Source organism: Apodemus sylvaticus, chromosome 7 (assembly GCF_947179515.1).
Source record: "Apodemus sylvaticus chromosome 7, mApoSyl1.1, whole genome shotgun sequence".
In the NCBI taxonomy this organism is placed as follows: Eukaryota; Metazoa; Chordata; class Mammalia; order Rodentia; family Muridae; genus Apodemus; species Apodemus sylvaticus.
The window spans coordinates 112,603,038-112,619,066 of NC_067478.1; the positions used below are offsets into that span (position 1 = coordinate 112,603,038).

The 16,029-nt window shown below is 38.0% G+C and overlaps 2 protein-coding genes across 26 annotated transcripts in view; both read right to left on the reverse strand.

Moving 5' to 3' along the window:
* LOC127689377 (uncharacterized) overlaps nt 1-16,029 on the reverse strand; it is a 175,510-nt gene that overhangs the window by 77,111 nt on the left and 82,370 nt on the right. The window lies entirely within an intron of this gene.
* Nucleotides 1-16,029, reverse strand: part of LOC127689375 (nucleolar and coiled-body phosphoprotein 1-like) — a 568,994-nt gene that overhangs the window by 46,821 nt on the left and 506,144 nt on the right. For 17 of the 25 annotated variants that reach the window (XM_052188987.1, XM_052188989.1, XM_052188990.1 and 14 more), the window contains 3 exons: nt 14,947-15,355; nt 14,271-14,362; nt 11,461-11,561 (listed from right to left, as the gene is read on the reverse strand). The exons of 3 other annotated variants lie outside the window; for them this stretch is intronic. In XM_052188987.1, the coding sequence (XP_052044947.1) occupies nt 11,461-11,561; nt 14,271-14,362; nt 14,947-15,195 (442 nt within the window). In that variant the 5' untranslated portion in view covers nt 15,196-15,355. Of the gene's footprint in view, nt 1-11,460; nt 11,562-13,271; nt 13,504-14,270; nt 14,363-14,946; nt 15,356-16,029 lie in introns of those variants that run through there. 5 more of the 25 variants (XM_052188997.1, XM_052189002.1, XM_052189000.1 and 2 more) reach the window with 4 other exon arrangements.

Consider the following 16,029-nt stretch of genomic DNA (forward strand, 5'->3'; position numbering starts at 1 on the left):
TACAATCCCACCAGCAGTGAAGGAATGTTCCTCTTTCTCCACATCCTCGCCAACACCTGCTGTTTCCTGAGTTTTTAAACTTAACCATTCTATATCTATCTCCCTATCTATCTATCTCCCTATCTATCTATCTATCTATCTATTTATCTATCTATCTATCCATCTATAGATATATCTATATCTATGAAGATAAATAGATATAGATATACTTTTTTCTATATATATATACATAGATACTATATATATAATTTCTCTAATGAAGAATAGGAATGAAAAGTTTCCTTACTGATTAAAACAAACAGCAAAATAACAGTCAAAGGACTTCAGTCTCTTTATTAATTAAGATGCTCTTAATTAAAATTAAGCAAAACAAAAATCCCCTGGGTTATTTCCAGTGTACCTTACTGGAAATAAATGTTTAAAATTAAGATTTATACATTTATTTTATGTATGTGAGCACACTGTAGCTGACTTCAGACACACCAGAAGAGGGTATCAGGTTCTGTTAGAGATGGTTGTGAGCCAGCATGTGGTTGCTGGAATTTGACCTCAGGACCTCTGGAAGAGCGTGTTCCTAATTGCTGAGCCATCTCTCCAACCCACCCCCAACTTTATAGTTGGAGTACATTTGTGTCTCCAGCTTTAATTCAGGCTGTGAGGTCTGGGCTTGAGAATATCATCATTATTTTTTTAACCATATCTTCAATATCAGCAGTGCAGATCCCCAAGTGCCTGCCTTTTTCTAGGGTCTATTTCTTTCATTTTTTTATTCGATATATTTTTTATTTACATTTCAAATGATTTCCCCTTTTCTGGCTTCCCACTCCCTGAAAGTTCCATAAGCCTTCTTCCTTCTCCCTGTTCCCCCATCCACCCCTTCCCACTTCCCTGTTCTGGTATTGCTTCTAGGGTCTTTTATGACAATTGAGAACTAGTACAGAAGATCTGGTATTAAATATTGTCATATGTACTTTATTGTGTTGTAATAGTCAACCATATGTATGGTTTTGTACATTCATTACTTACACACCAAGCTTTTCCGTTTTCTTAGCACACTCTCATGTGTGGATAACCAGACTCCCTCATGGCCCTTTGTCACTAGGGATTAAATCTAGAGCCTAACGTGGTCTGAGCATATGTTCTATCAGTGTACTGTATCCTTAGCCTCATGGTTAGTCCTTCTGGGAAATATTTTACAAATTGGTATCTTGTCTATACATGGAAGTGCCCATTCTGGAACATAAAAAGGAAGATAAGAGGACCAAAACTTCAAGGTAATCTTCAACTACACAGTAAGGCAGCAGAAAGCCACTTCTGGGCACATGAAGGACCCTTTCATCTCCCCCACTCAAATAATACATAGATTTATGCTGTAACTGCTTTTGTCAACCCAGGGCACTAAAATAACATTTTAAAGGACATTTTTTTGGCCTGAGGAAGTACATCAATTGTAGAGTCCCTGTAGTCTGTGAGCAAGGTCTCTAATTCAACCTCTAGCACCATGAATAAAAATTAAAAGAGTTCTTCATGTGTTTTGCTGTATGTACATGCCATTGAAGAGCTTGTCTCTTCCTGCTGGAGTATATTTATTTAAGTTATTTAGGCCTTTCCCTCAGTATAGGCATGTTTTCTAGGGTGGATATTTGCTTGTAGAGTTATTTAATGATGGTGTATATCCACTTTGAAATGACTGGAGTTTTCTCTTCCATGGTGGATCTACTAATTTATAAACCTGCCATAAACATGGTAAGAGTGCCCAGCATTGCCCTGGTGCAAGGAGGTGAACATGAGTCCTAGTAGTCTATCACATTCCTCCACTTTGTTACACTAAATACACACACTTAGTTAGTTTGTGTTCATTCATTTCCCCTTGGTTACTAGTACAACTTCTCTTCATGCTGAGCATATATTCATATTTATTGACTAATTCTTAGAACTGCATGTTCCTATCTTTTACCCAGTTTTCAATGGCTTTATTAACTTATAGGAAGTCTGAAAACTTTAATATGTGAGATTATTTTTAGTTTGTTTCTTATCTTCTAAAAATGTTTATGTCTTCATTAATTACAAGTATTTAAAAGTTCTATGCAATCAACTGTATTGAACACTGGCTGTTCCATTTCTATTTTGTTATAAGTCTGCTTGCTTAGTGCTGTCTTACTGTAAGTCAGTCCACCTTCTCAAAGACTCTTCTTTCTAACTTGGCCTGATTTGAGTCTAGCTAAAACATTTCAGATACTATGTTTCTTCTGGTTGGCTCTGGGAGGGGCTCAGAAAAACTTCTGCTGCACTATGTACACCTTAAGTGAAGACAAGTGTCTTCTAGCCCAGAGGTCATAAATGAGCCTATGGCAAAGAGCCTCACAAGCTCTATAGGTTTACACTATGCTCCCATTGTCTAGCCCAGCATGAGAAAGACACAGAGTATTTGTTACTCTAAAATCTAACTCCTTACTAACATATTGTGTGAATTATCTTGGAGTCACAGAGATATTAGCGTATATATAGTAGGAAAACACTACCTAATAGAGGTATGAAAGAACATCTCTCTCTCTCTCTCTCTCTCTCTCACGCGCACACACACACACACACATGCACACATGCACAAATGCACTGTTCAAGAATCTCCTATGCAGGTTCTCAGATCTTTTCTTTTACAACTGGGAGTTTATGTTGTCAAAATGATAGAAGAGGTGTATGAAAGTGGAATTGTAAACATTTTCTGATAAATTTGTAGCTTTACATGGAAAATATTTCTGATAAAATTGAATATATAGAAAAACATGTTAAAATTAAAGATCATCATGGAAATTATACAGATAAAATGATAGGCATAAATATAATTTTAAGTTGATTGAAGGTGGAATTATAAACATTTTCAGATAAAATTGAAGATTTACATGGAAAATATTTCTGGTAAAATTCAAGAAATATATAGACAAACACATTATAATTGACTAGTTCATGGAAATTTTTACATATAAAATGGTAGATATAAAAAGTCTTTCTAAATTAATTGAAGGTGGAATTAAAAATATTTGTGATAAAATCCAAGATTTGCATTAGGAATACATTTAAGACTACTACTATTATAGCTATATAAAATTTTCCATGATAATCTTCAATTCTAACATGCTTTTCTACATTTTTCTACAATTACATCTGATATATTTTCCATGTAAATCCTCAATTCTATCATAAAATATTTCTATTCCATATTTCAATTAATTTAGCAATGTTTTACTGGCTAATGTTGTACTAACTAGTTTTGTGTGTCAACTTGACACAGGCTGGAGTTATCACTAAGAAAGGAGCTTCAGTTGGGGAAATGCCTCCATGAGATCCAGCTGTGGAGCATTTTCTCAATTAGTGATCAAGTGGGGAGGGCCCCTTGTGGGTGGTACCACCTTCAGGCTGGTACTCTTGGGTTCTATAAGAGAACAGGATGAGCAAGCCAGGGGAAGCAAGTCAGTAAGAAACATCCCTCCATGGCCTCTGCATCAGCTCCTGCTTTCTGACCTGCTTGAGTTCCAGTCCTGACTTCCTTTAGTGATGAACTGCAACGTGGAAGTGTAAGCTCAATAAAACCTTTCCTCCCCAACTTGCTTCTCGGTCATGATGTTTGTGCAGGAATAGAAACCCTGACTAAGACACATGTCTACCACGTTACTCTTTAATTTTCCATGAAAATTGTCAATTTTAACGTGTTTATCTGAAATATTTTACATGTAAATCTTTAATTTAAAAAAATAAAAAAGGGAAAAAGGGAAGAGGTGTTTGAAATCATTTTAAAGCAATCTCAATTCTGTATTCCAGCTAAGAGAAAATTTTACATATAAAATGGTAGATATAAAAAGTCTTTCTAAATTAATTGAAGGTGGAATTAAAAATATTTGTGATAAAATCCAAGATTTGCATTAGAAATACATTTATGACTACCACTATTATAGCTATATAAAAATTTCCATGATAATCTTCAATTCTAACATGCTTTTCTACATTTTTCTACAATTTCATCTGATATATTTTCCATGTAAATCTTCAATTCTATCATAAAATGTTTCTATTCAATATTTGAGTTAATTTAGCAATGTTTTACATGTCTACCACTTTACTCTTTAATTTTCCATGAAAATGTCAATTTTAACATGTTTATCTAAAATATTTTCCATGTAAATCTTTAATTTGAAAAAATAAAAAAGGGAAAAAGGGAAGAGGTATTTGAGCTCATTTTAAAGCAATCTGAATTCTATATTACAGCTAAGAGAAATGACTTATTCTGCTGGTGGCAAACAGTGCTACACAGTGAGCCAGTAGACACGGGCATGGCAAATTGGTAGAAAACACACAGCCACATGTCTATGCCAATGGTCTGGTGGCCCCGTAGGATGGGGAAATAGATATTTAACTTTTTTTTTCTCTTTTTCCTTTTCTGAAAGGAAACTGCCCCACACTGATCAAAAAAAAAAAACATGAAAGCTATCTTCTCATTACACTTGAACTATGCCTGGAAACGCTATGAGAATTTCAGAGCCAGATGTGGTACAGAAGCACAGCAGAGATAGGAAGAGCACTAACTCCAATTACAACAGGGCTGGCTTCATTTCAGGGCTCAGGGCTCCATCCATGTGACTGCAACAACATATCTGACTTCTCTATACTTTGTTTCCTCCTTGGTAAAAAATGGGCCATATTGCAGCCTATCCACTAGCCTTGGCATAAGGATCACATATCTTCCTTGCACACAAAGGAGCCAGAGCAATTCCTACAGATGAGCACTCAGTACAACTTTAGAACTATTGTTATTACTAAAAAAAAATGCTAACATTAACACTAACACTAATACTAATACTGCCTAACTCCCATTTAGCAAATATGAGTATATTTAGACTCCAAAAGTTGCACAGTCCACTTGAGTTAGGAATTAGTCAGCATGGACCTCAGGTGCACTAAGGGGTTACTTAACATTTTTTCAAGTGTTCAAGTCCATAATATAAAACAGCTTGAAAATAATGGAAGTGAAAAAAATCCAGAAAATCTAACAAAAAAAAAATCCTTTTACAAGCAAATGGTCTCAGGAAACAAGCTGGAGTAGCCATTTTAATATCAGATAAAATTGACTTTCAACCCAAAGTCATCAAAAGGGACCCTGAGGGTCACTTCTTGCTGGTCAAAGGAAAAATACAAAAAGAAGAACTGTCAATCCTGAACATCTATGCCCCAAATGGAAGGGCACCCTCTTTCATAAAAGAAACTTTATTAAAACTAAAAGCACACATTGCACCTAACACAATAATTGTGGGTGACTTCAACACTGCACTTTCCTCAATGGACCGATCAGGAAAACAGAAACTAAACAGGGACACAATGAAACTAATTGAAGCTTTGGACCAATTAGATTTAACAGATATATATAGAACATTCTATCCTAAAACAAAAGAATATACCTTTTTCTCAGCACCTCATGGTACCTTCTCCAAAATCGACCATATAATTGGTCACAAGACAGACCTAAACAAATATAAGAAGATAGAACTAATCCCATGCCTCCTATCTGATCACTATGGAGTAAAAGTGATCTTCAATAGCAACAGAAACAACAGAAAACCCACATACACGTGGAAACTGAACAATACTCTACTCAATGATACCTTGGTCAAGGAAGAAATAAAGAAAGAAATTAAAGACTTTTTAGAACATAATGAAAATGAAAACACAACATACCCAAATCTATGGGACACAATGAAAGCAGTGCTAAGAGGAAAACTCATAGCCCTGAGTGCCTCCAAAAAGAAAATGGAGAGAGCATACATTACCAGCTTAATGACACACCTGAAAGCCCTAGAACAAAAAGAAGCTATTTCGCCCAGGAGGAGTAGAAGGCAGGAAATCATCAAACTCAGGGCCGAAATCAATCAAGTAGAAACAAAGAGAACCATACAAAAAATCAACAAAACCAGGAGCTGGTTCTTTGAGAAAATCAACAAGATAGATAAACCCTTAGCCAGACTGACCAAAGGGCACAGAGAAAGTATCCAAATTAACAAACTTAGAAATGAAAAGGGAGATATAACAACGGAAACTGAGGAAATCCAAAGAATCATCAGATCCTACTACAAGAGCCTGTACTCAACACAACTGGAGAACCTGGAGGAAACGGACAATTTCCTTGACAGATACCAAATACCAAAATTAAATCAGGAGCACATAGATCATCTAAACAGTCCCATAATGCCTAAAGAAATAGAAGGAGTCATAGAAAGTCTTCCAACCAAAAAAAGCACAGGACCAGATGGCTTCAGTGCAGAGTTCTACCAGACCTTCAAAGAAGAGTTAACACCAATACTCTTCAAACTAATCCACAAAATAGAAACAGAAGGAACACTACCCAATTCCTTCTACGAAGCCACAATTACGCTGATACCAAAGCCACAAAAAGATCCAACAAAGAAAGAGAACTTCAGACCAATTTCCCTTATGAACATCGATGCAAAAATACTCAATAAAATTCTTGCCAACCGAATCCAAGAACACATCAAAACGATCATCCACCATGATCAAGTAGGCTTTATCCCGGGAATGCAGGGTTGGTTCAATATACGGAAATCCATCAATACAATCCACTACATAAACAAACTCAAAGAACAAAACCACATGGTCATTTCATTGGATGCTGAAAAAGCATTTGACAAAATTCAGCATCCCTTCATGCTTTAAGTCTTGGAGAGAACAGGAATTCAAGGCCCATACCTAAACATAGTAAAAGCAATATACAGCAAACCGGTAGCCAGCATCAAACTAAATGGAGAGAAACTTGAAGCAATCCCACTGAAATCAGGGACCAGACAAGGCTGCCCCCTTTTTCCTTATCTTTTCAATATTGTACTTGAGGTACTAGCTCGGGCAATTCGACAACATAAGGAGGTCAAAGGGATACAAATTGAAAAGGAAGAAGTCAAACTATCATTATTTGCAGACGACATGATCGTCTACCTAAGTGACCCAAAGAACTCCACTAGAGAGCTCCTACAGCTGATAAACAACTTCAGCAAAGTGGCAGGTTATAAAATCAACTCCAGCAAATCAGTGGCCTTCCTATACTCAAAGGATAAGCAGGCTGAGAAAGAAATTAGGGAAATGACCCCCTTCACAATAGCCACAAACAGTATAAAGTATCTTGGGGTGACTCTTACCAAACATGTGAAAGATCTGTATGACAAGAACTTCAAGACTCTGAAGAAGGAAATGGAAGAAGACCTCAAAAAATGGGAAAACCTCCCATGCTCATGGATCGGTAGAATCAATATAGTTAAAATGGCCATTTTGCCTAAAGCACTATACGGATTCAATGCAATACCCATCAAAATCCCAACTCAATTCTTCACAGAGTTAGAAAGAGCAATTATCAAATTCATCTGGAACAACAAAAAACCCAGGATAGCTAAAACTATTCTCAGCAACAAAAGAAAATCTGGGGGAATCAGTATCCCTGACCTCAAGCAATACTACAGAGCAATAGTGTTAAATAAAAACTGCATGGTATTGGTACAGTGACAGGCAGGAGGATCAATGGAACAGGATTGAAGATCCAGAAATGAACCCACACACCTATGGCCACTTGATCCTCGACAAAGAGGCTGAAAACATCCAATGGAAAAAAGATAGCATTTTCAACAAATGGTGCTGGTTCAACTGGAGGTCAGCATGCAGAAGAATGCGAATTGATCCATCCTTGTCTCCTTGTACTAAGCTCAAATCCAAATGGATCAAGGACCTCCACATAAAGCCAGACACTCTGAAGCTAATAGAAAAGAAACTGGGGAAGACCCTTGAGGACATCGGTACAGGGAGAAAGTTTCTGAACAGAACACCAATAGCGTATGCTCTAAGAGCAAGAATTGACAAATGGGACCTCATAAGGTTACAGAGTTTCTGTAAGGCAAAGGACACCATCAAGAGGACAGATCGGCAACCAACAAATTGGGAAAAGATCTTCACCAATCCTACATCAGATAGAGGGCTAATATCCAATATATATAAAGAACTCAAGAAGTTAGACTCCAGAAAACCGAACAACCCTATTAAAAAATGGGGTACAGAGTCAAACAAAGAATTTTCACCTGAAGAACTTCGGATGGCAGAGAAGCATCTTAAAAAATGCTCAACTTCATTAGTCATTAGGGAAATGCAAATCAAAACAACCCTAAGATTTCATCTTACACCAGTCAGAATGGCTAAGATTAAAAATTCAGGAGATAGCAGGTGTTGGAGAGGATGTGGAGAAAGAGGAACACTCCTCCACTGCTGGTGGGGTTGCAAATTGGTACAACCACTCTGGAAATCAGTCTGGCGGTTCCTCCGAAAACTGGGCACCTCACTTCCAGAAGATTCTGCTATACCACTCCTGGGCATATATCCAGAGGATTCCCCACCATGTAATAAGGATACATGCTCTACTATGTTCATAGCAGCCCTATTTATAATTGCCAGATGCTGTAAAGAACCCAGGTATCCCTCAACAGAAGAGTGGATACAAAAAATGTGGTATATCTACACAATGGAGTACTATTCAGCCATTAGAAACAATGAATTCATGAAATTCTTAGGCAAATGGATGGAGCTAGAGAACATCATACTAAGTGAGGTAACCCAGACTCAAAAGGTGAATCATGGTATGCACTCACTAATAAGTGGTTATTAACCTAGAAAACTGGAATACCCAAAACATAATCCACACATCAAATGAGATACAAGAAGAAAGGAGGAGTGGCCCCTGGTTCTGGAAAGACTCAGTGAAACAGTATTCGGCAAAACCAGAACGGGGAAGTGGGAAGGGGTGGGAGGGAGGACAGGGGAAGAGAAGGGGGCTTACGGGACTTTCGGGGAGTGGGGGGGCTAGAAAAGGGGAAATCATTTGAAATGTAAATAAATTATATCTAATAAAAAATTAATTTATAAAAAAAAAATCCCTTCCCTCTGAAGAATGAGAGTCTGTTTTTTTGTTCCATCCCAGATGATAAATAATTATATTTGTTTAGATTAAATAAGGATTCAAGCTTTTATTGATCAACAAATCTGCCTACATTAGATCTGTGCTTCTGATTGCCAAAATGAAGTCACACAGATACATAATATTTTAATGGCTGGAATCCCACTAGGTATCCTGAGCACACTTAAAAAGTTCTAGGTCTACAGTAGATCCAATATTCGAATTAGTTATTCTCACAAATATGTAAAAACAAACAAACAAAAAGCATTAACCACTGTGAAAGTAAGTATTCTGGGAGGAACATGTGGACCACAGATAAGAAACGAGCAGTCACCCATCTTTTACATTTAATATCATTGTGATATTTGTCTTAAGTTAGGGTTTACTGCTGTCAATAGACACCATGGACAAGGTAAATCTTATAAAGGACAATATTTAATTGGGGCTGGCTTACAGGTTCAGAGGTTCAATCCATTATCATCAAAGTAGGAGCATGGCAACATCTAGGCAGGCATGGTGCAGGCAGAGCTGAGGATTCTACATCTTCACCTGAAGGCTTCTAGTTGAAAATTGGCTTTCATGCAGCTGGGATAATGTTCTTGAAGCCCGCACCCACAGTGACACACCTACTCCAACACCATACCTTCTAATAATGCCAAGCACATACAAACCATCACAATATTCAATTGCAATAAAGAGACGACACATTACCATGGAAAAGCACTAGCATATACAGCTTCCTATAATCATGTGTAGACAGTAGAGAAGAAAGGCCTGACAGTGCAATGGAAAGTTCCAGGGCAGTAGTTGTATATGAGGGAACTCTCGGCTACCGTCAGAAAACTCACACATCCACCCTCACAATCAAGGAACACACCAACCCAGCCAGCTAGTTTCTCTCTATAGTGGTGAAATGTTGGGCAGGTGGTGCGGAGACTGTAATGATCACCCTCCTTCAAATATACAAGAAGAAATGCACTTTCAGATCCAATGTCATAGCTTCTCTTCTTTAACCAGGCATTGTTACAGACTCCTACAGTCCATTGCTCATGGTCTTTCAAATCCAGTTCCCACTAATATTTCCCAGTGGTGGAGCTGTCTGCTCCCCAGGAAGCACTACAGGATCCAGCTAAATCCAGAAATGGATTTTCTGTCATCAAAAACTAGGCTTGGGTTGCAATTGAATATGATGAAATTTTGAAAGAATATTTTCACTGTGGGAAGAGACATTTTACTTAAAACAAATATTTACATTTATCAGGTGATAGAGAGAGACAGATTCCTAGACATTTACTGGATTTTAAAAATAGAAAGTCTAAGACTGGAAGGGTAGCTATAGCCCAGGTAAATCAAAGTCAAGAAGTTCACCCAAAGAAAGAGAACGACTACATAATGAACACTTCTTTGAAAATCTGCAGAAGCTGCAGAGGTAGAAGCCATAGCACAGTTCTGTCAGGAGCTTTAGCTACACCAGGCAAACAAGTTGTGTACAACAAAATGAGGACCCCCCTGAAGGCTGTACCCCTGAGTCTCTATGAAAAGTTATTCCTAAGTCCTAGGTCAGGATTGTTTTCATCTTATTGTTTTGATTTTCATCCCACTATACAGATTTGTATGAAAGATAAATCTAAGCATGCATTAAAAGTTGTTCGCTAGTAGCAATTATCTGCATTTAACTAAACCCTGGTTCCTCCTATATTCTTTACCTGTGATGTTACAATCCATATTTTGATCTCCCAGTGTAATTCAGACTGCCCTGTGTCTTATCAACTTGTTTTATTTTTATTACCTGGGATATATGGCTTTGTCTGTTTGAATTTGTTTAATGAACATTTCTGTAGTTTCTTTGAGATAGGACTTCTTGCTATATACCCTTGACTGGCATGGAAGTTACTATGTCAACCTATTTGGCCTCAAACTCATGGGCAGTCCTGCGGATGCCATGCTTTTAATACTGGGGTTACAAGTGGGTGCCACTATATCTTGTGAATTTTTAATCTATGAAATATAATACACTTTAAAAATTCAACTGATAGCTGAGCATGGCTTCACATGTCTTTAATTAAAGCACTCCAGAGCCAAAGGCAGGTGGATGTCCGTGAGTCCAAGCCCAGCCTGGTTTACAGAGCGAGTCCCAGGATAGCCAGGGATACAAAGAGAAATACTGTCTCCAAAATAAAAAATCAACTGCTAAAATATTTAATAGAAAACATACAAATATTTTAATCGATCTGAATTAATCATTCTGTGTGTCTCAAGGAACAAATGATACCATAGTTTTCAGCGTGAATCATGTACATCACTAAATTGGTATTCATTAATTTTTGTTTGTAAAATGACCATCTGCCTAAATATGATTACAATGTGACTTAACTAGACATATCTTTTCAGTGAATTAAAATATTCATTGTACAAAGATCATCTCACTGTTGAAGCGCACCTCGGGTCATTATATCAGTGCTGACACTCACCTTGGAAGCAGCTGAACCTTGCCGTCAGCCCAGTGTTGGGATGGGCACTGAGTTTTGGTTTCATACCCTGTGTCATCAGGCTCAGCTGCACTAACTCACTCCTGCAAGGAGAAGACATTGATCAGTCTGTGCGACAGATATCACCCCAGTGATGAGGAGAAATCTCCACTCAGAGCTAAGTATTAAAACCCTTCTCACACAACCTGACAACTGAAGTTCAATCTCAGGAACCCATGGTGTAAGGAGAGGATGGACTCCTGAGAGTGGTCCTGTGTCCTGCACACCTGTGCACTCACATAGGTACTTCTACCAAATCAAATTATTAAAAGGAAACATTTACCTGAACATTTTTCACACAGAACATTTTCTGATATTAGAGAAACTCCATGGTCAGGAGACAGGGTAGTTTCCTCTTAGATGCTCTTTCTCAAGCCCTTCCTGTTACCAACATCTTTCCCATGCTTCCTGCCCCTTTCTTCTACTACCAGGAAAGTACAGCCCATGGGCCTTAATGATCAGGATTTGAAAATGACAAATTTTAGCTCAAGCCCGTTACATACACTGCTTCTCTCACAGGGAGAAAGAAAAGGCACTGTCTGGTAAAGGCAAACAGGCATCATATCTATGAAAACAATCCCACACCGATCATCCATGAACAACTAAGTATTGTCTATATAAAGTGTATCTGTACATTGCTAAGTGAGCTTGCTCAGCTTTGTACCATACTTCAGGGTATCCTGGCTTTCACTGAGGGTTAAACTCACCTTCTGAACAAGTCATCCAAATCTTGCAAAGCAAAAGATGCTTAGATATCTGAAGAAACATCACACAATGTAGCTCTCTCTATATATAAAGTTATTTTTTAGAGATTTATGTCTTCATTTCATGTATATGAGTACACTATTGCTCCCTACAGACACACCAGAAGAGGGCATCAGATCCCATTACAGGTGGTTGTGAGCCACCATGTGGCTGCTGGGAATTGAACCATTGGAAGAACAGTCAGTGTTCTTAACTACTGAGCCATCTCTCCAGCCCATAAAGTTTTATTATATCTTTATATATAAAAAAAGTTTTATTATCTTTATATAATTGTCAGTCATCACTACATCGATTCATCCTGCAAATGCATTTTCATATCCCAGGGTAATGCCACGAAGTGGATTAGCACAATGGAATGGATTCTTAATGAAATCAAGCTGTGAGAATATTTGAGAAGCAGATGGGTAGGAGTTATACACTGCTTTGTAACTTTCAGCTGTCTGCAAAGAGGACTTTTTTGATCTTGTACAGAAAGCATAGGATATTTCATTAAGGGTACTTTACAACTGAGGTCTAACCCCTACATGGTGCTGCATATCTGTAACTCTAGAATTCCTGGTTTAGGTCTCAGGAATCCTGTGAGTCCAAGGCCATTGTGTACCACAAAAGAAGAACATATATCAAATCCCCCACCTCCCAAAGAAATCTCAAAAACACAGCTTTCAAACAGAACAAACTTATGGTAGACTACTTTAAAACTGTACTAACATCCAAGTAGAGGTAAAATGGGGTATTTGGTAACAAGAATCACTTAATTTGGGGATTCAAAGGAGCAAGCTACAATCACAAAATATGAGATATTCAGTGGGGTATCTACTGACACAATGTCAACAAGCTTGCTCTTTTTAGGATATTACAGAAATTATCTCTCCACATTTTATTAAAACCTGATAATAAGTACAGGGGATATAGAAAGGGGTCTCAGATGTAACAGTCATAAGGCTGGGCCTCAGATAATAAAGCTGTTTCAAGCATTCTTCCACGCTTACCTGCAGAAGCACCCCTCATATGGCTTCTGGGACAGCACCATCAGCTCCTGACACATTTCTATAGGTTGACTCCTCTTGTGGACCATCATGGCTTCACTTTTCCTGAGCTCCTCTAAAATAGTATTGCTTTGATTTTCATACACTCCATATAATGATTCTCTTCTTCATCGAGAGGCTGATTAGTTTGCTATAGTCTGTCCTGGTTATTTCCTCCCATGGGGGTTACATAGTGCTGAAGGAAAAGGGACATCCTAGATCACATCTGGAGAGTATTTGATCCTCTCCACTGAGTTCTTCTATGTTTAAATTCACCTACAGGATCCCACCACGGTGCTGCACACACTGATTTACTGTCCACACTTTTCAGAAAATGTAAATTATTTGATTTTGTACATTTCTTTGTTATTAATAAAGGAAGCAAACAAACCCATCCTTTCCCATTACCATTTTCCACTATTAAATGAGATTCTGAGGTATCTGGAAATAAAAGGTTTTCACTGATAATATGTTCACTCAAAAATGCAACTTTGGGTCGTGCAGTGGTAGTACACGCCTTTAATCGTAGCACTTGGGAGGCAGAAGCAGGCAGATTTCTGAGTTTGAGGCCAGCCTGGTATACAGAGTAAGTTCCAGGACTGCCAGGGCTACACAGAGAGACCCTGTCTCAAAAGAAAAAAGAAAAAAGAAAAAACAAAGAAAAAAGAAAAGAAAAATGCAACTTTGCACATACATAGCACCCAAAATTCCAAGTGGAGTGATAGAGTCTGATGTACTCTGCTAAACACTCAGAAAATCACCCATTATTATCAAACTTTTCTGTCACACAGCCAGGCCTTTCTCTCTGTGTTCAAAATTGGATTTTGCCTTTAAGTATTTAAGGTTAACAAAAAAGGAATTCCTAGCATGACATCCCATGTATGATCTTCAAATTGTGACTGACCAAGTTTGCAAGATATCTGCCTCTGGTTGACTTTACAAATCAGGCTCATATCCACCAACCTCTGAAAGATTCTTCTCTTCTCTGCCCTTAGATCTTCCTCCTGTTCTTGGAACTTCTTCCATAAAGATGCCATTTGCTTTTCAAGTTTCAGCTGTAATAAATAAACAAATAAGCAAATACATAAATAAATAAATATCATCCTTAGATGAATAATGAGTTACCTGACGGACAAACTCAAGCACTGAACACAATTACTTTAGAGACGGTAGAAGAAGGATCACAGTGTATTTTTAGTAACTATGAAACTTTAGATTTCAGACCATAGAATTACAAAACACAACCACCGTGTGCTCAAAGTGATGTACTGTAATTGAAGATTGTCTGGATAATTAGCATCAGATTGGGATCACCAGATGCTTCTAACCAGCTCATTCCAATGTACTTTTGGGACTTTAAGCAGATGTCACAAGCACTTTTTAAAGATGTAAATTTACGATGATTATACTTTTCAGTGGCATGAATCTAATGAATCATGAAACTAGAAATGATATTTATACTTATGCACCTCTCAAGGAATATTTACATTTTATAGTCATTCCTCGCTCCCTGTTTAAAAAGTGACAAGATTTGGAGTACAGTGGATTCCTCAGAATCAGGACAAGCTTCTTCCTGTGATCTGCTAAGCCTCCCTCTCTTAAGCTCTCATCATTATTTTTTCTCAGAAGCATCACTTACCATTTGCATATAGACACTCACTCCAATGAGGCAGTGTCTGTGACCTCTGTGATCCTGGGAGTCAGAACACAATTGGCAGAGAAGGGCCCTGCTCTCACCACAGAATTTCATCTTTCTCTCCTTGTGGGTCATGCACTTGTGTTCCTCAGAACTCAAATACTTCATGAGCCTGTTTTCTCTCACAGTGGATACCAGATTCCTCATAGTGATTTTATTTATGAACATCCAATGGGATGCTTGCCTACACATAGGGCAGTGTCAGATTCTGAAGTCTTCTGAAGAAAGGATGAGACAGGCCTTGCAGAAGGTATGGCCACACCTTAAGAGAACTGGATCCAAAATGATGCCCTGGCAAATGAAGCAGTTGAGTGTTTCCTGGGGGGTTTGCAAAATGTCTGACTCCATTTATCTGAGGGGAAAAACAGAATTATTTTTATCATTGGCGCAGAGAGGAACAAGAGACTAGACAAAATTTGATTCAACATGTGATTAAATTCTTTTTTATTTATTTTTTATTTTCTAAATTCTTTGTTTACATTTCAAATGCTTTCCCCTTTTCCAGTCCCCCCCTCCCCATATGTCCCATAAGCCTTCTCTACACCCATACTCCAATCACCTCTCTCCTTTTTCTCTGTCCTGTTACTCCCCTACCATGCTGGATCAGGCCTTTCCAGGATCAGGGCCCTCTCCTTACTTCGTCATGGGAGTCATTTGATATGCTATTTTTGTCTTGGGTATTCAGATCTTCTGGGCTAGTTAATATCCACTTATCAGTGATTGCATTCCATGTATATTCTTTTGTGACTGGGTTACCTCACTTAGGATGATATTTTTCAATTCCAACCATTTGCCTAAAAATTTCATGAATTCATTGTTTTTAATGGATGAGTAGTATTCCATTGTGTAAATATACCACACTTTCTGTATCAATTCCTCCATTGAGGGACATCTGGATTCTTTCTAGCTTCTGGCTAATATAAATAAGGCTGCTATGAACATAGTGGAGCATGTGTCCTTCTTGCATGCCGGGGAATCCTCTGGCTATATGCCCAGGAGTGATATAGCAGGGTCCTCCGGAAGTGT